The sequence below is a fragment of the Psittacula echo genome, assembly GCF_963264785.1.
Source record: "Psittacula echo genome assembly, chromosome: 1".
In the NCBI taxonomy this organism is placed as follows: Eukaryota; Metazoa; Chordata; class Aves; order Psittaciformes; family Psittacidae; genus Psittacula; species Psittacula echo.
In genome coordinates, this window is record NC_137735.1 from 91,110,251 (window position 1) to 91,133,959 (window position 23,709).

Genomic DNA, 23,709 nt, shown 5'->3' on the forward strand with positions numbered 1-23,709 from the left:
AACTGGATGTGAGGCTGTCACATCCTTTTAGATGACCGACTGATTATGAGTTTCTTTTGATCTGCCAGGAGCACAGAGAATTACCTTCAGTACCTGCATTTGACTCACAGGGTGAGACCTGAATGCAGAGTTTACGTTTCCAATTCACTAGGAGTTCAAGGGAAAACCATTTCCGTTATTAGAACGTAATTTTAGCAAGAAATTAGAACTTCACTGTTCATCACACTGATTTCTTTTCTTAGTTTTTGAGTTATTTTTTCTGTTTATAATGCTTTGCTGCTAAGTCTGAGTGGACAATAACTACCGTGCACCGTCTGGAACTGTAAAGCGTATGCATAGGTCAAGTAGCTCCTCAAAATTCATGCTAATGGAAGACAAAAGGCTGTGCTGCAGTTACCAGCAGGGAATTGCTTTTGATTTGGAACTAACACGCTGTTTATACACTGACTGGGAGGAGGGGACAAAGACACACACAATGAAGCAATTGGAAAAGATCCGAGTCCATTGCCACCACCACAGAGGTACCTGCTTCAGGAAATATACAAATAAATGGGTAACTGCAATTAGGAGAAATAGTTTTTGGTTTGGTTTTCTTCCCCAGCAGGAAGATGCAAAGAGCAATGGGCTGCTCACAAGCTTGGGATGCTTTTTTTGGAAGGTGGAACAAAGTCTCAACTCCATTCACAGAGCAGCCAACAGAAATCTGTGCTGTTGACTTTGGGACAGCAATAAAGCCATACAAACTGCTCTTTAAATATTCCAACTTCAAAAATCTCTGTAATGGCTCTGACCCAGGTTTGGAGAGTTTTACTGAGGGTTCTGGTGTTCTGGAACTTATGTTCATACGTATGAAAGGCAGAGAGGGTGTAGTTACCTTCTGGGTCCATACAGTGAGTTCTTAAAACGATTGCCGACAGGCAAAACAGATTCACTGTTCGATTCATGCAGTCTTTGCTACCTGGAAGAAGAGAGTCTGGCCAGGGCCATGTACACAGGGCAGAATGAGGTTGACAAAGTACCTAGCCCTTACTACCATGTCTTTCTACCCCTTTGCAAAGAAAGAACTCCCCCACTGAAAATGGTGGGTCAAGGCTGAGGTGGAAGCATTTCATGAGAAGGACGGACCGAAGTCAGAACTTGATTTCTAGCAGCAGTTAGGTCTAAAATGTGGATGCATTATCTGGGCTTCTGAGCCTTAGACACAGAAACTGGAATCCAGATCTTCACCGTGCCTTGCACACATTAAGCCCCCCAGCACTGGTCCAGATAATAGCAAAGAGTCACCATCTGGCTGGGGTTTACGGTTTGATGAAGTGCTCAGTTTTAAGGCAAGCACGTGTCTGGCACCTGGGGACTGCGGAGTCCTGATCCCAGTTCTGGCACGGTCTTCCTGTGGCCCTGGGCAAGTCACGTTTGAGAAGGAGGGAATCCATCAAGTGCCCCGTGGCCCCGCTCCATCCGCAATAGGCTGTAAAACAATCCTGAGCTCCAACTGGAGCAGAGGCAGCTGGAGGGGCCTCTGGGTAATGCTGAGCCAGCTCCGTGCCCCCACCCGGGGAGCATCATGCTGAGGAGGGCTGGTGTTCCCTCCACACACAGCTCTGTGGGTCAGTGGGGAGGGCTACAAGCCCTCAAAGTCATTTCAGGGCTTGTGCTCCCTCACATTGGAGCCATCCTGAAGAGCCTCAATACAGAGAAAGTACAGATGTGTTTTTAGCCCCTCCAGGTTTGGTTTTAAAGCAGTGGGCCACCAGCTATTCTTACCGTCAGGCTTTACAAGTATGTTCTGAGCTGGGCTCGCAGATCCATTTTCAGATGCACAGCGCTATTCATTAGTTTGCCATTTGTTATCACAAACTGATGAAATATTCTTTTTAGGCTTGTAATTATGAAGCACTCCCATTTTGCTATGAACCACAGATATTTTTCTATTTACCATCAGAAAACCTGAGAAAAAACATACAGTGATTTATCTTCATCATAGGTCTACGTTTTTAATTGGTTTTCCTCCTTGTTTAAACAACAAGTAAGTAGGGAGTCCAAAGAATTAAAAGCTCTCCTTGCTGCATGTTGAAGCTTCTTTGTAAACCAAACTCCTAATGAGATATGGACATTACAAACAAACCCAATTGTGCTTAGTGGAAGCCTTTTACTTTCCACATCTTAAAATTATTAGATCTCAGTACACGTATATTTCATGCCATGGCTTTGAATGCCAAAATTAGCAAGTCTGTTTTCATTTTTCTTTATAGTTTGTTCTTCTACGTTCTATGTTGGGAAACATTTACCTTGTTTAAAAAAGTAAAAACCTTAAAGGTCATATAAATAACCAGAAGTGAAGGTGTTGGTCTGAACTCTGAACAAGCGACCTGCCTTGCCCACAGTTCCAGAACTGGGTAAGGGATCTATGCTTTGCTGTGCCCCACAGCATCCTACAGCCCATGTCTGGCTTGGTTCTGTTTCTCGCAACAGAACAGTAGAGCTGGCCATGTATAGCTTTTGAAGGGGTGGCTTTTAATCAATGTCTTTGTTTTGCAGTGAAATAATAAGACTTGGTGACTGAATTCTAACCCTGTAAATGCTCTGACCTTTTAATAACATTTAAAACTTTATCTGCAAAGTCAATGGCAACTTAAACATACTGTATGGAGGTAGGTATCTCTCCAACAGCAGCACATACCTCTAGTTTATCTCAGAGAGTGGACTGTATTTGGAATTTCAGCTAGGACTAACTGACTGACTAGCATTTCTAGGGAGCCTCTCCTGGACACTGCACACAAGAGAGAAGTCGTGATGGAACGAAAACTTTATGGCAGTTTTTTAGCCGCAGCTCCCTGTGCTAAAGCCTTAAGGTTTTGTCAAGCGGTGTTCAGAATATTGTATCTCTTTCAGCAATTAGAGTCATGGCAGGGTTGATTTGGCCAAGTCTAGTTGCAGCAGCACAGCCCTTGGCTGACAGAAGACCTCTTTGTGAAGGCATTCACTGTATAAAGCAGGGGGGAGGGGAGGTTGGCTAGGAAGATAATTCAAAGGGCTGCAAAGATGAGGCTCACCAGAGGAAAGCAGTGCGACAGCTCTGGCGTTCTGAGGATGTATTTTACCTCATCAGCCCACGTGTCATAATATTTTCCTGGCTGCAGCAGGATTCCTTCCTTGAATTGCCACTTTGACCAACCATGTTCCAGGAATCCATGGCTGTTTGTTCCCTTTCTGCTATTGGTTTTGTAATGCTTATTGCACTGCCAAGAGATTACGTGCAGGTGTCTATTACAATGGAACGTGGGTAGCCTCTTCAAGAGAGCCAAGAAGTAAAAATCTGAGTTTCAACTCAAATCTGCACTCTGCTGTATGCACAGGCTTAGGTTAGAGAGCAGTGATGTGTAAATGGAACCAATGTAGGTATCACTAGATAGTAGGTGACCCTCACTTGCTCTGGCAGACGTATCTAGTTTCTATGTTCTTCTGGATCCATCATTGCTAAGGCTGCCCCTTTCTTCCTAAACTTCATCCATTACAGAGGATTTCCTTCACCCCCACAAAACTTTTAATCCCCACACTTTCATCAGCTTGAGGTAAACTAACTGCAAGGTTCCCCCTCAGGGCTGCACACAGACCTGTTCTCTCAATAGGATTACTCATGAGCACACTCCTTTGCTCCTTTCTCCGTCTCTGCTAAGTCTGCTTCAGTTTCTGCAGGTGTACTTGTACACGCACCTTAGTCCTCAGTGTCCTGCAGCTCTGACCCTCTAACCTAGGAGAACACTTCAGAGAGGACTAGACAGCAAGAACACCTTACCCTCAGTGTAGTTTCCTTGATCCAGGGCGAACGTTCCCCCACCAGTGGGCTGTAGTCTTTGAGGCTCACTCCCTCTGCTGGTGCACCCGAGCCTCCGTTGGAGGCTCTCAGGGAGCAGAGCAAAGGTTCTTCATTTGGTCAGGGCTTTTGGTTAACCTATTCCTCCAGTTCGAAGCAGTACATCACTCTTGTAACTCTCTGTAAATAGCCCTGAACCATTTAGACCCTGATAGAGGTGCTTCAAAAGGTTTTTCCAAACCAGATGTCCTTTGTTCACATCTGCGTTGTCATTAGTCCAACTGCAAAAAGCCCTAGAAAGTAGAATCTATCCCTTCAGACTTGATTTGTAAGCCCAGACACAAAACTACTAGTTTCAGCATTTTGGTGTAAGCTTGCAAAGAAGCCTTCTCAGGCTGATACTCATCTGTGCTTCTTCTGTAGCTAAGAGAACAGCAGCAATATGACTGCAGGAACAGCATCAAGGTCAGCATGCACAATTCCGCCACACAAGGAGCCAAAGAGCATCTCAGGACTTCCAGGATCATGGGCAGTGTTCTGCATCCTCCCTGACTTCGAGTGCTGCCTTGCTCTGAAGCACCTGAACATGCACATACTTCATCTCAACCTCAGGGGGACTACTCGTTTGCTTACAACGTTAAAAACATGCTTTGCTGAGTAAGGGCTCAAGTGAGTTTAGGGTACTAAGTGACTCTTTAGATCATCTGCTGTTTTAGTACTAGGCCTTAGATCTCATGAAAAAAAATCAGCTGTGCCCTTCCTAAATCCTTTCAGGTCATTCAAACCTGATTCACTATCAGTGAAGGATTTGTTGTTCTTCATGGCTCTTGTTTTGTTTATTTTGTTCTTAAACCAAGTTTTAGCTATACCCATAGCTTAAAAAGGTTCTGAAGTTCTAGGTTAGCATACCTTAGTACCTCTAGGATAGCATACCTCAGGGTTTGCAGCCCACCTCTTCAGGGCTTTGGCTTTTTAGTATATTACTGTATCTACTCAGTAGGATTTTAAAGGATATCTACAAATACAAGCTTACAAGCTCTATCATGCACCTGCTGCATATGCAGTTGCCTTCCTTAAACTTCATGGAAACCACATATGTTTAGCTGAAAGGAGGTTGACTATAACCCTGCCATTGCTTGCACACAAATGCACCTGCATACTGAAATCCCAGTCCAAACGTCCCATTTCAGGTTCTTAAGAAAGTAGTTTCATTTCTCTCAGCATGACAGTACTTAACAAAATGCTTTAGGAATAGGAAAACAGTTTAGACATTATAAGAAGGCTTTACCATCCTTACACAACCATCAACACATATTCAGGCAGTATTATTTAAAACATTTATTAGTCTTTCATATTACACGAGTCTGGAAAACATTTTTAACCTCTCTGAATAAGATTTGTGTTTAGCTCAGCTCAAGCCCTAGTCCAGCAAAGCACTTTTCAAAACTAAGCATTGGGTGTTTGAAGTGATGCGACTACTTTGCTGGATCACGGCCTTATTCCACAATTCCCTCATATCCCGAACACTCAGACTAATCAAGGCTTTCATAAGTGTATTCTACTGACAGAATCTCCCCTGTCACCTTAAAACTAGGTAGGATCTGTAAGAAAGATTCCTTACATTGTCTTGCACCTCCCTTCTACCCACTCAGATTTTAGAGTTACTCCTGTTCACCAAAAAAATCTTCCAGTTATACATGCTGGATTTCAGTTTCTGTAGAGTACTTTTCCCCATTTTCTTCCTCATGTTCATTCATTGTACTTAGCTAGTTTTAGCCTAGGTATGATGTTCATTGACTGCAGTTCTTGGAATAAGAGTTTACAGGCATAAGGTATGCGCAGAGAAGACACATGACATGATGATTTGCAGTAGTGGCACCTAGAGAAACAAGCAGAAAGAAGGTCAGAGTTGGTGCATTAATGAAGCTCTGCAGAACACAACAGTGGCTGCTATCCACTGGTTTCTTTGTCCACCTGCATTTTAACACTGGGCTCAGTCCTATGAAGAGCCAAGTGCTTGAGACACATTTTAGCCCTCAAGTAAGTCATAACTTTAAGCCCTTAAACCATTTGACTGAAGCCAACAGTAATCTCACGTTAAACTTACGCTTTTCTTGGAGGAGAATCACAGTGCTCAGTAGCTAACAGGACCGACAGCTGCTTCTTCACCACTCGCATTCGCCAAGGCGAATTCAGCATTGAGTAATGAGGGAAAGGATGTGAACAAAGCCAGCTATTTCTGAGATTGTGGCTATTGGTCCAGTTTCTGTCTTACATACGTGCCACAAAAAACAGCAGGAAGAAAGAAGGTTCACACTTTGGTGTTTTCTTTATACACAATTTCACCCTATAATGTCTCAAATTGGGTCATACTCCAGAAAAGAGGCATTCTTCATCTTATATCTCTCTGTGTCAACAGCCAAAGCCTTAGTCAAGATAGGAAATCAGTAAACCTGCTTTAGCAGATAATCTTTGCACTCTTTAGTCAAACAATGACCTTAAAATTCTGGGGGAAAGAGATTTTTTGTCATACAGATATAACCTTGATCATATAAGGAATATATAGGCTGGTCACTCAGCCATCTTTCCATTGTCAGGACTCAGATTCAGTGGTGGCGGCAACTGCTTCAATTATTTAATTATTTAATTTGTACACACAAAGGAAACCAAAACATCTTTCTTATAAATACCACTTTCCAATCTCCTGTATATTCCATCTTCTGGTTTTGGAGAGTTGAGAATGCCAGGCCTTTGGGAACACATTGGAACTCAGCACTTTCTCATGATCTGACAAAGATCTCCTGTTGCATCTGTGTTTCAGATTTATATTTCTGGCATAAAGTCATAACAGCCTGAAGATCCAGTTAAGGAAGAATTAGCAAAATTCCTACATGCGTCTGGTACAGAACGAGGCTGAGAGTCAATACCTATGGTAAAGCCAACACTTTGGTCACTTGTTTCTGTTACCAGTGAACTTGATCTAGAGCATGTGGAAGTCATTGGAGACAGGTCCAATAAGGTTGGTTAGTGTTAACAAGGTTCTTGGTTATGAGAGTTGGCATTAGTCTTCCAGTTACTTTTTCAGACTCTGCTACTTCTCTTTTACAGACATACTTAAACAGCATGTCAAAGAGCTGGTTATTTTCCAAGAAAATTGTGGTTGCCTTGACCTCCATATGCTCCATATTTGGACTATTTATTTTTCTTTTTTCTTTATTTTATTTTTTCTTCAAACCAAGAAAGCTTTTAACCAATGGTACAGAAGCCTTCATTACATTTCTGTGTATCATGATGAGGAATAAAGCTTCACTTAATCCCCGAAATTGCTTTGGACTTGTCTAAATATGACTATAGGCAGGACAAAGGTAATAGACTGAAATAGGTGTTTCCCTGCAATAGGCTTCTCCTGTAGACACTGTTGCATAGGGAAAATGCTAACAACTAGCATGCCTCTAAAACAGAACAGACCTCTGTGGCAGGTCTGTAACTACTCCCCAGCCCAAATCTATAGGGACAGGTATATTTTATGGTGGGTGGAAGTGACCTTAGCAGAAGCCATTTTCCAATGATAACATAGCAAGCAATCACTCTATACAGAAGCAGCCTTGCAAGCCCTGGGTCTGATGAGGCACAACTTTTCCTCTATGAGCAGATGTCTGGCACCTGACTACAGCTACTAGGGACTGAGGAGCAGAGACTGCTCACTACACCCAGGCTGAAAGCTACACCATTCTGGGCCTGCTTTGTACTTGGATGGGGATCACCTTTCGGTTAAGATGCAGTAAGCACAAAGATCTGTCTAACAGAAATCACAAACTTAAGTACTTGAAAGGCCAGTTTGGTACTAGAATGATACTAAACTGGACAGGAAAAGGCAACTTTGCCAAAGCTGAATCTGGACCAGAAACAAAGTTTTTCCTCATGTATATCTGAAAATGCTCAGACTCTAGGGATCAGAAGGACTTCTTAATTTGGCATAAGAAAGAACCAGATTCTGCTCATTGCATTCGGTGAAGTCCTGCCCCAAGTACCAGTACAACAGCAATGTTGAAAAACTTGCATAAAGCTGGTACGACACAGTAAGTTTCCACTGTATTTTTTATGCGGACAAATTCTGTCACTGCCACAACAGTTCTCTTCCCCTGCAAAAGTACCAGCTCAGCCCCCAGCACCGATCTGCTGTTACTATCTTGCAGAAAAACACACCCAGTCTTTGTCCAGGAGGCAGGGCTCATCCTCCTTAGGACAAGCGCCTTTAATGCCAGCCACCAAACAGTACATTTTTAAAAGGTTTCTTGAAGCAATGCCTTGTTAATACCAGAATCACTGAAAAGGCCCCTTTGGATGTTTCTCTTTGTGATTTGGTCTCTACTGTGATGCTCATTATAGGGCCACTTGCTTCTGCTACTGGTAGACACAGCATACCATTTAGCAGTAACTACCTTGCACTGATTACTCTCATGCATCAGACAGCTTTTCACAGGACCATATTGTAAGAATGTCTGGCTCTGTTGTCTGAGACTATTTTCTTTCACAGTTCTTCTAAAAAGAGTTATAAAATACGGAGTTTGTAACATTAACAGCACCTTAAAAATAAAATGTAATAGGATTTCTTAAGTTCAAACTCCCAGTTTTCTTCAAGGCACCCTCAATTCCTGTGGTCTCTGAAAATCTTCAAGGACTGCTCTGAAAGCCAAGATCTTATAAAAAAAATAATAGAGCTACATCTGCATGTGAGTATATATAAGGCAGTGCTTTATGCAGTTAGAAGTGTTTGGCTGGTTCACTTACTCCATGCCCTTCCTTTCACACAACTTCCTTCAACTGTTCTTTACATTGCAGTAGTTTTAAGAGAGCTGGATCAGAAAAAGGCCTCACTTGTTACACACGGTGTAAACACACTCCAGAACTCCCAAAAATACTGCACAAAAGCCAATAGGACAACACCGAACTGAAAATCATCAACCAGAACAGGATGCACAGAGCAGGCCTTAGTTCTCCCCTGGCTCCACAAGGAGCAGAAATGCTGCTGCTACTCTTAGCAGACAGATGTGATGCTTTCTTTCTGGGCAGAAGCCCCATGCTTCAGAATAAAGGCCTGAGCAAAGGGCAGAAACGGTAGCTGTCACTTTTACACATCTACAAACTGAGAACACACCTTACTTTCCTACTTCATTATATCATGGAAAAATCACACTCGAAGCACTGAAGTGAATAAAGTCCAATTTCCTGCCTCTTCCAATAGATTGATATTGATCTCCAAGATGCGGCAAGTTTCCAACAATGTTCTTTTGAGGCATTTAGAAATGAATTTTTCTCCTCTTCCAACTCCCCATCTTCCCCCAACATAAATATTACAGTAACTTGTAACTTGAACTCACACCATTTATTTTTAACTCCCTTAGTCTTGGTATTCCAGGCCACCTGCTTGCAAGAATGCTGTATCTCATAAATTCCTATTGGTCTCACAAGTCTGTTTTTCTGCCTGACTAAAACAAAACCAAAAGCAAATAGTTTCCCTCACACCTCTAAAGAAATTAAAAAGAAGTTCCCTATCTTCTAATAATAGTGGTGTATTTCCAACACACTACAGGGCAACTTTAAATCTAGCATCTCAAAATTACCGTAGAGAAAAGACGGTTAGAGCAAAGACCATAGTATAACACACGGTGAGCTCCACATAGTTTTGACATCCAGTTTTATGCTTCGCCTACCTGGAAAACCGTTTTGTTTGCAGATAAACTCAGTACTGGCTTAGGACTCAAGAGTAAGACAGCAAGACCATTAGCTAGTCTAGAGGTAAGTTTCTTACGGGCAAGGCAGTTGGGCAGAAGCTAGCTGAAATTCCAACCAGAATGCTGCTTGTCTCCCATGCTCCAACATGGCATTGCTGCATTTGTCTGATGCTTCGAAGAGGAGCTCCTTGTTTTCAATCAAACCATTACAAAGAACACTTCCCTGTCACCAATTTTCCAAACACCAATTTTGAACGTTGACACTGCTTTTGATTAAGGTGTGTGGGACTGTTAACTGGTGTCTGTGAGCACTTTAAAACCAAGAAGCACTATAGCCAAGGGCAAGGTTCTGTTACATAGGGGCACATTTAATCTGTACTACTTTGCTTTATGCACCTGAGGTCAAGGGGTTTTATGAAAATATGAAACATGTCACATGGACAACATGAGGAGGTGACACCATGATGTACAAAATACATTACAGTTAGACAACTTACCAGCCAGAGTACCCCAGTAAGCCACACTGTCCACAAACATCCACTTCAAAGGCATCACTTGAAATCATTAGTCTCTCCAATAAAAGCATGCTGGCTCCATAACCTATCAAACAATCCCGTTCCATCTCTCCAAGACGTAAACCACCATCACGGGATCGACCTTCAGTGGGTTGCCTTTAAATGAGTATTTGAAAAAAAACGCAGTAAGTATTCCAGAACATACCATCTATAACTGTAGGAGTGCCTGTCTGCAACTGTAGGAACAGCACAGGGTCAACGAACAACAGTGTTCTACAAACCAAAACTGCTGATCTACATATGTGTTATTCAAGTTACAGCAATTCATCTTTGCTCCTGCACTAGCAATATGTTGCAGTTCTGTGAGTGGCAACTGCAGAGCCAGGCCTCATAAAACATAGCTGAGTGAGAATAAAAAGAGACTGACCAGTATACCCAAGACTATCTGGACACCAATTTGGTACCCTTTATTTGGCAAAACATTCATTATAGTTTGTAGCTAACTAAATGAAACAATATTCAGCAGCTAATGAATGAATCATCAAGCTGATGTTTCAGCTGAACGACAGCAAAGACTAAATTCTTAAAATCAAATCAATTTTGATTTTGGAGAATCTGGGAGATTCTCCGGAAGAATAATATCAAATCAAAGCAGCAAACAAGTAGTACGTGTATTACTAAATCATTATTGGAATCCTACCTTTTATTTTTTTAATTAGTATCTATGTAGTTTATTTTTTTTCACGTCTGACAGTTAATAGATTGATTTTCGTATTGTAGAGATTCCTGGTTTTCTAGCTCCTCAACACAAATCAAACTCTCATTTTCTTGAGGAAAGGCAACTTTTAACAAAGCATTTAAGTATACACTGAAGTTTTTGAGGTAACAAGGAAAGATACAAAATATTATGACTATTTAAGCCACTTGGGTTTTTTTGTTGAACACAGTCAAAACTTTTAACCTCTTGTTTGTCATACTGCAATATTATACAATACCAGTTCTACTCTCAGGTACTAACACAGTGCTGTAGTACTTAGGTTGCAAATATTAGTGTGAACTATGAAGCAAAACCAATCTTTAATTCCTGACTGCACTAACATATCGCATGCATTTTATGAAGTATTTCCACCTTAGTATATTCCCTGAAACATGACAGCAAAGAGAAGGAATTAAAAAATGATATTGGCAATCATGAGGCTTCATGCTCAGTGAAACCCCGTGTTTATGTGCTGTTTATGATACCTGCACTGAATACCCAGTGATAGATCTAGCCCATAACTTTTGGAGCATATTTTGTTTATATTATTTCAAACCACCAAAATTTTTAAGCATCCTAAATACACCAAGTTTTTGTCTATTTGTTGCAACTCAAAGAAAATGATTTATAAAAGCATTCAACATCTAATAATACTTTGTAACAAGTGTAACAAAATTTCCAGACCAAAATAACTTCTACAGATGCCAGTTGTATTTGTCTTTAGGGGGAGGTAGTTTCCCTTACTCTGCCCACACTGGAACCTTAAAACTAATCTGCTTGTAATTCAAATTGTCCTTTTCATTCATACAACCTCCTATTTTTCCCACTGTTGGGAGAATGGATAGAGGTTGTTTACATCCTGATTAAACTCCCAAGGACCGCCCTCCCCAGATGACAGCACCACCACCGTTCAGTCACTGTTTTAAAGTGGTGAATGCAGTTTCTCTTCTGAAGTCCCAAGAGGCAGATTTTAAATGCAGTTGGGGCCTCCAAAGGTACAGGCATTTGCTGCAGCGCTAGAAGTGCCCAAGTTTCTTTTACCAGCTGACTTCTGTAACACTAGCTCATACATAGTACGACTTCCCAAATTTTTACTGGGTGCTGTTCCACAGTATAAAATTACAAAATAGCTTTATAAATACAAGTCTCATCTATTAACGAGTCCAAATAAAGTCCCATTCCAACGAAAGGAGGACAAAATTGCTTGAAAAATGATGTGGTGTCAACTCCAGCCGTTTAGCAGTTGATATGCCACGGGTCTTCCAAGAGATACAGGATGAAGATTTCTAAGGCAGCTGAAATCCTATTAAAGAAACCCAGGAAAAGCCCCCAAAACACCCCACCTCCCCCAGATTGAATCTTCAGCCGTTAAGTGTTTCAATCCCACTGTCAAAATGACCTCATTAAGAAAAAAACCAAAACAAACAAAATCTTTCCTCCCTAAAAAGTAGTTTTCTAAACTACCAAAAATGTACCTTATGCTCCCGAAGTCTATCAGATTTGTCTTCTGGCTTACATGAGTTTGAAAACTCCTCACACCAAAGGTTACTTAAACTGCTAAAACATTGTTTAGAACTCATTTGTCCTTCCCCTTTCCTGCCATACACACGTACACTGCAACTGTTGCCCTGGGCAACTACTTCCATTCTTTATTCTAAATATGACATTTTGAAAACAAAGCAGACTCTTGAAAATAAGATTGGGAATATCATTAAAAAGAGGTATTTTTCATATTAAAAAGTTCTTAAAATTCTTAAATGCTAAATAAAACACAGTGATACATTAAATAAAAAGAAAAAAATACAGCCAAATGGTATTACTATTTAAATCTACTCTTAGAAAAAAGCATAAACCAATTAACTCCAATGTTTTTAAGCACATTAAGAATTTATTGGCACTAATTCTGCATTTTCTGGAAGAACAGCAGGTTCAGCTTTATGGCCCTGTTCCTTGTTTCACTGGCCAGTCTGGGGAAATAGGTCTACCCCCATGAATAAGAGCAGGCATTGCAGATCTTGCCATTGTGCCTGTTACGGAAAACCATCTCAAGAAGTGGAGTATTCCCTAGAAAAACACCACCTGAAGGAGGAGGGCGTACCATGCTGCCACATACCCAGAGTGCAGAGAGGAGCCCTGACCAGTGTCATCGCAGGACACCCTTGCAGTATAATAGGAACTGCCATATCTGATAAGTTCAAACAACATGCAGGTGGCAGCTCGGACAATGTCCATCCAAACAACTATGCATGGGTAAAGCTTATATTGACCTCTTGTAAGGAAAACTAAAAGCAGTTTATCTATTAAAAAGATTCAGCAGGACTGGGTATCTAGGCAACACTGTATGTAGAACTATGTTTTTAAATTAATTGTCAACTACTCATGGCAAAATAAACAAAGTATTGCATTTCATTTAACAAATACCAATTCAGAGGGCAACATCCTGTTGTTTTTTGACTGTGCTGACAAAGAGTCCTGCTTTGTCTTGTTTTAATCAGAACAGTATCTAGAATCAGTTCCATTCAAGAAACTCAGGTCTTCTGCCTTATTCCAGATGGAACTAGAGCTTTGCTCTACCAGTTACGGCACGTTAGATATAGAATAAAATGCATTTCAAGACAACAACAGCCAAAATCGATGTTGGAAACTGTTACAGGATCACTTTTAAAAGCAAAAACAATGTTAGAGGCAATCTACTCTCCAGGAAGTGCAATGGATGATAAAACAATAGTGAGTATGAAAGTTGGCAAAGCAGCCTCTCAGCAGAGGCGATGGAAATAACAAAAGTTTAATTAGTTGAGAAGAAAAAAGAAAATTCCTAAAAGACTACAGTCAAGAGGCAGCATAAATTGAACATCCACTAGCTTTCCTGAAAGACAAATAAAGAGCCCTAGCTACATACTATGATGCTACTGACTGGAATAAAGAATTCTAAGAAAGTAAGGGGTGGGGGAAATCACACCACCTTCATCTTTACATGTAAACGCTCCCTTGACTTGGGATTTAGGTTTCATTTAAATTCAGTATCTCTAAACAGCTGAGAAGTCGAGGAGACAATATAAAAGCGGATCAAGGGATTTGGGTAAGTTACGATCACCAGTAAACCAACTGGTTTAGCTAAGACAGAGAGCTTTCATTTTCATGTGAAGCACTGCTAAGCACTACTAACATTCTGAAGAACAGAAAATGGGGCAGACAGCTCATTATTTGGGAATATCACTTATGTTCATACAGGCAAGCAGCTGTGGTAGAAAATAACGGTTGTGCTACCCTTGCTTTTCTTAATGTGGTTGGTGGAAATGTTCAGCCAAGAATTACAAAACCTTTACATGATTTCTCTCCCAGTTCAACCACTGGTATTTCCTTCCATGGAAAGTGTGAGACAACTTCATATCTTTAACTGGTCAAATAAAAATGGAGATTTACTGTTGGCATCTCTGCAAATCGCAATTTATTAGTGTGAAAGTGATATTCTCCTGCACGGTATTGAATGACAAATGTGGTCCAGCACATACAACTCTAAATTCAGTTTTCCAGGTGAATGGAGGAGTCTCCAAGGCAAAGTGCAGTATACCAGTGATGCACATCATTCTAATGCTTGCTTCCACTACACTAGGGCCAGTGCATTTGCTTTGCCTTGACAGATGAAGACATGGACCACATCAGTATCAACCTGATAACAAAGGACACTGAAATATTAAAAGAAATTTCTTTCTCCTACACACGTCCGATTTTGTAAAAGTACAAATGTTAAAGAAAGAAAAATAATCCTCCTCAAATATAGACAATATGAGCAATCTGACAGGAAAGGGCCGCAATGTGAACTGTGATGGTATTTTTACCAACTGCTAACATAAGTCTGAGAAGCAAACTAAGTTTTGGACCACACAGAGCACACCTGGACATTCAGAGCAACTTCCTGCTACAGCCTGCTGTGAGAGATTTTAGTCTGTAACAGCACATTAACAGGTAGCATCATTTGTGTCATGCATCAAAAGGTAAACAAACTTCATTTTATACCCACCAGTCAGCTGGCCACACTTCTGAATGTAAGCAAGAATTTTGTGTTTAGCCTTAGGTAACAATACCTGGTGAGCACCGCTCTGGGTCCTCGAGCTCTGGCATGCATTTTATCCAACACCATGTGCTTTAGTTTCTGGTAATACACAGGGCCAAAATAGATATATGCTTCCAAAGGCTCCCTGAAAGAATAAACAAAAAAAACCCAAAACCAATACTCATAGTTAGCACATAGGAGGAATTTGAAACAATGTGGGAATCATGAGTCCTAGAAAAACGCGTTTGGGCTTCCATGGCAATCAGTCTGAACATGATGCACTGTTATTCCAAAAGTTGCCTATGAAGAAAAGAATAAAACTTGACTAGACATTTGGAATTTGCAAACTTCCACATTGTTACGAAATCTACCTTCAAATTTCATAACAAATAGATGAAGCATGGGAAATTTCTTGTGCAAAGCGTTCGACACTGTCCCACACAACATCCTTGTCTCTAAATTGGAGAGACATCAATTTGATGGGTGGACCACTCGGTGGATAAAGAACTGGCTGGATGGCCGCATGCAAAGAGTTGTGGTCAATGGCTCGATGTCCAGCTGGAGACCGGTAATGAGTGGTGTCCCTCAGGGATTGGTGTTGGGACCGGTCTTGTTCAACATCTTTGTTGGTGACATGGACAGTGGGATTGAGTGCGCCCTCAGCGAGTTTGCCGATGACACCAGGCTGTGTGGTTCGGTTGATACGCCGGAGGGAAGGGATGCCATCCAGAGGGACCTCGACACACTTGTGAGGTGGGCTGATGCCAACCTTATGAAGTTTAACCATGCCAAGTGCAAGGTCCTACACCTGGGTCGGAGCAATCCCAGGCACGGCTACAGGTTGGGCAGAGAAGAGATTCAGAGCAGCCCTGCGGAGAAGGACTTGGGGGTGTTGGTTGATGAGAAAATGAACATGAGCCGGCTTCAGTGTGCGCTCGCAGCCCAGAAAGCCAACCGTATCCTGGGCTGCATCAAGAGGAGCGTGAGCAGCAGGTCAAAGGAGGTGATCCTGTCCCTCTACTCTGCTCTTGTGAGACCTCACTTGGAGTATTGTGTGCAGTTCTGGTGTCCTCAACATAAAAAGGACATGGAACTGTTGGAACAAGTCCAGAGGAAGGCCACGAGGATGATCAGGGGACTGGAGCACCTCCCGTATGAAGACAGGCTGAGAAAGTTGGGGCTGTTCAGCCTGGAGAAGAGAAGGCTGCGTGGAGACCTCATAGCAGCCTTCCAGTATCTGAAGGAGGCCTACAAGGATGCTGGGGAGGGACTCTTCATCAGGGACTGTAGTGACAGGACAAGGGGTAACGGGTTCAAACTTAAACAGGGGAAGTTTAGATTGGATATAATGAAGAAATTCGTTACTGTTAGGGTGGTGAGGCACTGGAATGGGTTGCCCAGGGAGGTTGTGAATGCTCCATCCTTGGCGGTGTTCAAGGCCAGGTTGGATGAGGCCTTGGGTGGCATGGTTTAGTGTGGGGTGTCCCTGCCCATGGCAGGGGGGTTAGAACTAGATGATCTTAAGGTCCTTTCCAACCATAACTATTCTATGATTCTATGATTTGCTTGGAAGAATGTCAGTATCCTAAAGCAAAGTCTCTAAATAGGGTACTACAAAGTTGAAGTTTGGGTATGGGGGGATTTTTAGAGCTAGATGATTTTATTCTCCCTAGGAAACAAGATTAGTCAGATTTGTTAAAAGTTACCATGATGTGTTAACAGAAAGTCTTTCAAACACGAGGATACATAAAGTTTATGGAATATGGAGTAAGTAAGGAAAACAAAATCATGTCTCTGAAAATAAAAAAAGAAACAACATATGGAATAAGTTGGTAAGAAAAGCAATTAAAATAAAAAGTATTAAATCCCTGCCCCCTAACTTACAAAAAAGGCCTAAACTTGAGGAGAAGGGGACCGGGAGGATAATAAAAATAGCAGGAAGGTAGGATTAAGATACATTTTGGAAGGGCAGGCATGTGAAGCCATATGGCCTTTTCCTGTTCCTAAACTATCTTATATTCTTTGAACTCTGTGTCTCAGAAGCCAGTCTGATCAACACAGCAGGAAGTTTGCAGATTAGAGTATTATGCCAGACTGAATCATTGTGTAATTGAAAGAAGGAGAAAAAAAGAAAAGGAAAAAAGAAAAAAGAGCACACACAAAATATTCCCAAGAACAAACACCTGCCTCCAAACCCATGTTTTACAGTACTATTAAAGTCAACATGAAAATGCTTATCTGATTCCATGTATGTATGATTTGCTGGCAACAGAAACCGGAAATTTCTTACAATCTCTCAGAAAGAAAACCCTGATTTTACCTTTTTTGTCATGCAAGCAGATTGGGAAGTTTTCATATGTACTACAAGGACCATTCACATTACAGCCACACAAATACCAGTAATTCTTAAAACGCAGAACTACAAAATACTTCAAAGGCAAAAAAAGAAAAAGAAAGAAAAAAATAGGAGACTATTCAGCACTTTCCCTCCATCTCACAGAGCTGTCTGCTAATAAGTGAAAGTTCTTAGCTCCGGGACAGAAGATTTTTCAGATGGGTCTCAAAAGTATTTCTCCGCTTCCCTGAAACATCTAAATCTATACAGCAGATTCTTACCCAGTGATACCAGATGTTACGTAGTCCTTCCCTAGGTAGTTATAACCATGGCGAATAAGATCCTCACACACATCCTTAACTTTACTGCCTCCAAAAGCTGTTCCATAGTGAAATCTGCCATCGAGGACCCCAGCCTTTCCTGCCAGGAGTTCAATTAACTTTCCTACCTGTGCAAAGAAAAGCAGAATTAATAGCCTGCTCACAAGTACAGGCACATATCTGGATTGGACATGGAATAAGTTAGCCAGGCAAAGAGTCTGACATGGCATCCTGGATTACTGCATGCAATGGGAGGAATGGAAGAAGCCCAAGAACAGGGAGTACTCCTGTGTGAAGGGGCAAAACCAGACTCATTGCAGGGTCTAGGAAGACCTTTAAGGTCCAGAGTGAGGTAGCTCCATTTTTCCCAGTTGTCCACACACCCAATGTGGCTTTCTGCTCTAGGAGATTGACATGCTGCAGTACAGCAGGGGAAACAGAAGGGAAAAAGCTAACAGAGAAAAAAAGATCAGAGGCTATATGAAGTAACTGATGGAGATCCCATATAAAGGCCAGACTGTGAAGCGGTGTGACCCTGCAGCACAAGTGCAAGGCTCGCATCAGCTCCAGGGAGGTGAGTGTAAGGTAGGAAGTTACACAGGTCTAGAACCATTACTGAAACTCCTCTCTAACCTTTGCTACATAGTGTGCCGTAGCCATCTTAATGGGCATACGCAACAAAGAAGAGCAAGACATCTTCAAACAGAAAGGGTACACATGAAGTATTCAGTTGCTTTCCTATCAGTTTGATACGGAACAAAATGTGAATGACGCACAAACAGCCCACATCCCAACTCCTTTTAGAGCAGGTGTTTCAAAACATGCAAAACAGAAGGCTGAACACTCGCAGGAGCAAGGCAAGCATACAGCCCTACTGGATAATATGCTCAGTGAAACTGTGTTTCAAACTTTGTTTCTTCTGGCTGATCTACTTCACTTTCCCTCTCGGGGGACACTGTCTCTTTAATCGTAACATAACCACTAACCGTCATACGCGATGGGAAGCCATGAGGGTTCATTATGATATCTGGACAGATTCCTGTATCGCAAAATGGCATGTCTTCCTGAGGAACAATCAGTCCACACACCCCTGCAGAAGAGAAAACATTTCAATTCACAAGCAGTGAACCACCAGCAGGGCTGACGCTCATCACCAGATTTTCTTTAGTGTTTTCCTCCTCCTCTCTTTCTCATGGATCACTTTTTACCCAGATTCATTACCATGACCAGTGCTCACAACCTGCAGGCTAGAAGAGAGCCCTTGTGACAGGACTGGCAAAATTAGCATACCCTTACATAATGCTCCCAGTTGATTTGTGAGTTAGCAAATTAGGGGAGAAAGCCTTAGATACAGTTTTCAGATGCAAACTTCTGACCAGTCAGACTGAAACATCTTAAAGGAGACCTTGCTTTTAAAGCTGATGCTATAATTTCCTGCAGCAAAAAAAGAAGAAATTGGGTCTCTTACAGCATTGTCTTTGGACATACAAAATCATTATTAGTTCAAATTTCGTTCATCATATGTATCTTTGCTAAATACTGTGACTAAAAGCAAATCAAGGCAGGACTTTGACAGGGACTACGAGGACATAAGTAGGTGAAATCAAAAAAATAAATCAACAATTGTTTTTTCAGGAAAGCAAAGACTGCTTTCGATGAATCACAAAGTACAATCTACTCCACAGACTGCTTGTATTTTGTCAGTCCATGAACACAAACTGTACCTTTAAAAGGTTTGGAAGCTTTTTTCAGTCTCCATCAGTATTGGATGTAAAACAAACAAACCCCCCCCAAACTCTAAAACTCTTTAGTAGAGATAAAACAGTAACATGAAAACTTCTTTAAAATATCCTATCATACATCCCCAAGTTCTCCGTCCACCCCTTATGACTACTTCTATAGTGCATTTTACAGATCAAAATACTGCAGCTATAAATGACCAAGAGATCCAGCATTCAAAATCAGGTGCTAAAATGCAGCTGCTTAAGCCCATACTCCTTTGAACCAAAGCTACTGTTTCAGTTGGACAATTTCTTCCAGAAGCCCTTAGAGCCCAAAAAGTCTGCAAGCCATTTGAGATCAGCCTGCTGCAACTCCCAGAGCACGCTTTGGGAACAGTGCTGGAGCGGAGGGGGCTCCTGGAAGACTGAAGGTGCTGCTTACATCCCTAAAAAGGCATCCCCCGACCAGCCAGTTCACAGGGGGATATTGGCGTCTGCTCAGGAGGGAGCTCCTCTTCCACTGTCCAAGCAAGACAGGGATAGGTGTATGGGACAGTAGTTAATAGAATGAGAATGGTAAGTATGGGGGAAGGGAGCAGGGAAAAAAAAAAGGATTGGAGTGTCTGGGGCAAGGGGGTGTGTGCGTTGTATTTAGTTTTTGAACCTCTTGAAACTAATTTTCTTTGTTCTATTATGATAAATCAGTAACATCCTTCTAACCCTGCGCTCCAAGCTGCAGTCATTAGCTGAAAATGAAAAGGAAGAAAACCAAAACCAAGCCAACTCACTATCTCTTGCACACACAGCCTTTTTTATCCTAAAATTGTGTTCATAAATACTTTATTATGTATGTACTATAGCATGTACATTTTGATTTATTCCCATTTACTTCTAAGAAAGCATTTGCTTGCATCTGGACTTCATGGCACCTGTAAGCCAAAAATTAAATCTTAGCTAACTTAAAATTACTTTAGGGTCTGAAAACCTTTTATATGCCAAGCTGGTTCCCATAGCAGACAGCCACTGTGTTGTTTGTTTTGTGTGAAAGTGAATGATAAAAGATCCATGAAATCGACACAGAAAGGCAGAACAGCAGAAAGAACTGAGGGCTCTCCATCATAGCGGCTTCTACCCTCCGCTGACTTGTGTAACAATGGGACCTACACACCCAACTGCAGATCTAACACAGCTGTGCATTTCATTAGATGAAGAGCACTAGTGACACAAGTAAATAATTAACTTATTCTGGTCCGCTGACTGTGGTTATGAGACCAGTCATAGCTGACAGATTTTAATACAAGTTAACACAAAGACAGCATAATGAGCTTAGAAGTTAAAAACAAAATATTTAGACAGAATCCAGCAATGTGAAGCTCACTTGGCCATTTATAAAGTTTCTATTTTACAGTGGGGTGGGGGGGCAGAAAAAAGAAGCAAAAAGAGAAAGCTATAAAACCTCAATTCTCAGCTTCTGTATTTTAAGAAAGCTGCTGAGTTTATAACAGATCTATAGCATGCCCATGTGTACTTAGAGAACAGGACAGAGAGAAGTTTCTTCCTCCCCTCTATTTTAAGAAAGTTCATTCTTTCTCATAAAAAACTGTTAGAAAAGCTGAAAGACACTCTTCAGACAAAGCTACTTATAAAAGCAAGTAACTGCAATTAGTTTTAAAATGAAAACCTGATTTTCTTTCGCAGTCATTTGCCTTCAGAAGCTCTTTAAGAGACTAATGCTTTCAGGTCTGCACTGTAAATTCCGAGTTTCCTACTCTTTTTTATCCCATATCGCTGAGCCAGGATTTGCAGCAGGGCAGTAAAAGGCAAACTCAGCAGTTCTACACTGCCAAGCAGCTGCAAAAAAGTGATCGAGTGAATTAATCCATATAAGTGGCATTATCACTTGCAACTGGCTAAGGAAATAGTGAAGGAGAAAAGAAGAGGCAGGATTTAAAAGAGTCTCAAGTTCCGAATGTTGCCCTGTCCAAGCATGAGCTGCATTTCACAAACGAGCTGCTCAAGTACCCCCCCCCCCAATATTCATAAATAGGACATACTCTAACAGGTAACTTTGCTCTGTGGCGCTTACTATAGGTTATAAAGATTTCCTAATTACTACTGATTTAGACATCACATGAAAATTGATCCCCGGCATTCATACAGGACATACAAAATAATTTGGTTTCACTCACTTCCCTTCCCCTCACAATTTTACATGCTGAAATTTAGCAATACAATTTAGACTAGATGCTATACTGTACTGGGCCTGAATCGGCTCTCACCTATAGCTCTGGAGTTTTCATCTATGACCAGAATCAAACATTAACAGTAAGAAAAAGCTGTAGACAATACAAGAAACAATTCTATTTTTTTTTAATGTGGGCTAACAAGAGGGTTGTATGTTTGAGCAACAAAGCACCAGCAATTTGCTAAATTTATTTCTTTTCAATTGAAAAACAAACTAAATTCTAGAAAAAAAAAAACTTTTGCACATCAATTTCATAGCATTACTTTAGAGGGAAAACCAGCAAAAATGCTAACAAATTCTTTTAAAATAGCCCTCCAAAAAATATTTAATTAATAAGTGTGGCAGTTTACAGCAAGGATAACATTTTAAATTAGGATAAACTTAAATCCGACACCTACAGTGGCTTAACATGCAAGTATCAAACAGCCATAGGCGTGTTTTTCAATGCCATTGTATGCCAGCCAATAAATGACAGCCCTCTGACTATGCATGATGGCCCCCATCTTCACGCCCGCTATCCCAACAGCATCTCACCATCCATATATCTCCTCAGAGCATAGCAATCCCCTCACTCCTGTACTTTTGTCCTTCGAGACTTTCTTGTTCTAATCAGGAGAAATTCAGGTTTCCAGAATTGGCGTATCTCTTATAAGGCTGCTTTTACAGTTTGCTGACAAACATGAACATATCCAGACTTGTAAAACAACAATTCAGCAACGAGGGGGAAGGGGGGCGGCAGAGAGGGGGCAGGGACAAAACACGACAGTATGGGAAAGTTTTTCACAGGGCTACGGTAAGATGCCTTCTATACACACACATGCCAAATGAAAAAAAAAATCATCAAATAAGTCAAAACAACCTAATATAGAAAACTAATTACTACCAGCAGGAGGGACATTAGAGAGCAAAGGAGACAAAGTGAATAGAAGCAGTGGTAATACCAGTTTCTATCAGCAAGATAAAAAGAAGCGCATTACTAAATGTGCTTGTTTACTTATTCTAATGATACGGTGGTAAAAGAGCTAAAACTAACTTGAAAGGCATCTATTTTAGATTTACCAGATTTGCCAGACTTTGGAAATACTCTTGAGAAGGAAAACTACATCATGTAATTAGTTGTGCTAGTAACACAACTAACTCAGCGCTCTATATTATGGGCAAGTGACAAGCAGATTTGCAAACATCTGTAAGGCTAAACAAAAATGTACATCTGCTTCAAAACTCTCTAATTACGTACTGCATTGGCTAACTAAGCATAACACAAGTCCAGAAGAAAAAAGTGCTGCATCACATAAGCTTTGTTCAATATTGAATCATTCACTGATCTATCGTATCACTTGCTACATCCCATTTGACATAAGAGGTAAAGAACAGAATTAAAATTAACAGATAAATAATGCATAAGTAAACTTGATTAGTTTTCTTATTAAAAACATCACTCTAAATGAGAGGAGGTGCTAGAAGACAATACAGTTTGTACACTGCTTTCCCATGAGCTGCTGAATGGTCTGATGTGATAAATTTGCATAGTCTGAAGCACACAAAGAGCTGATTAATTGAAACCCTTACAATGCTTCTGGAAGCAGCTATTGTAAAACAATAACCATAGGAACTTTACAAAATACACATGGCTGAATGAGTCAAGAGCTTAATAAAATGTGTGTTCAGGATACACTATTTGGAAACAGAATTAGAGATTTTTATTCTGTGCCATAAAATGCTAAATCACTCTAATTTCAGAGGTTCAGTTGAGGATTTACTGAAAAGGTCATAAGGTTACCTGTTTGCTGCTCGAGGTAAAAAAATGCTGTGATTTTCTTCTTAAGACAGTAAGCTAAGCAGCAGGTTTGTTAAAAAGAAAGAGAAAAGAATGGTAGGAGAAGTTTTAATGGCATTCTGACACCTCCGTTTCTCATATTCAACTTCTGAAGATAAAAATAAGGTAAGAAATTCCTACCTTTCCTGATGCCTAATAACTACTAATCATCCCACATTCCTGCAGTCGGTAACAGCAAATTCTTTCTAATGCCACTTGAACCATTTAATTCCTATAAATCCACTGATGTTTTATTAGAGATAAAGTACTAAGTCTGACTTGTAACGGGGGGAAAAATGACACAAGTAGCCTTTTAAAACTAACATCTTACTTTACACATTCTGCTATGCGTACTGTACAACTGCTTATTAAAAGGAAAAAGAGAAGTTGTTCTCAG

The 23,709-nt window shown here is 40.9% G+C and overlaps 1 protein-coding gene across 2 annotated transcripts in view; it reads right to left on the minus strand.

Annotated features, from left to right (window-relative positions):
* Window positions 1-5,182: 5,182 nt before the first annotated feature.
* The window catches only part of POLR3B (RNA polymerase III subunit B), a 76,576-nt gene continuing 58,049 nt past the window's right edge, over window positions 5,183-23,709 (minus strand). The window contains exons 24-28 of one of the 2 annotated variants that reach the window (XM_080625852.1): window positions 18,517-18,620; window positions 17,492-17,658; window positions 14,907-15,020; window positions 10,047-10,220; window positions 5,183-5,693 (exon numbers count right to left, since the gene is read on the minus strand). In XM_080625852.1, the coding sequence (XP_080481978.1) occupies window positions 5,564-5,693; window positions 10,047-10,220; window positions 14,907-15,020; window positions 17,492-17,658; window positions 18,517-18,620 (689 nt within the window). In that variant the 3' untranslated portion in view covers window positions 5,183-5,563. Of the gene's footprint in view, window positions 5,694-10,046; window positions 10,221-14,354; window positions 14,492-14,906; window positions 15,021-17,491; window positions 17,659-18,516; window positions 18,621-23,709 lie in introns of those variants that run through there. The other variant, XM_080625853.1, reaches the window with a different exon arrangement.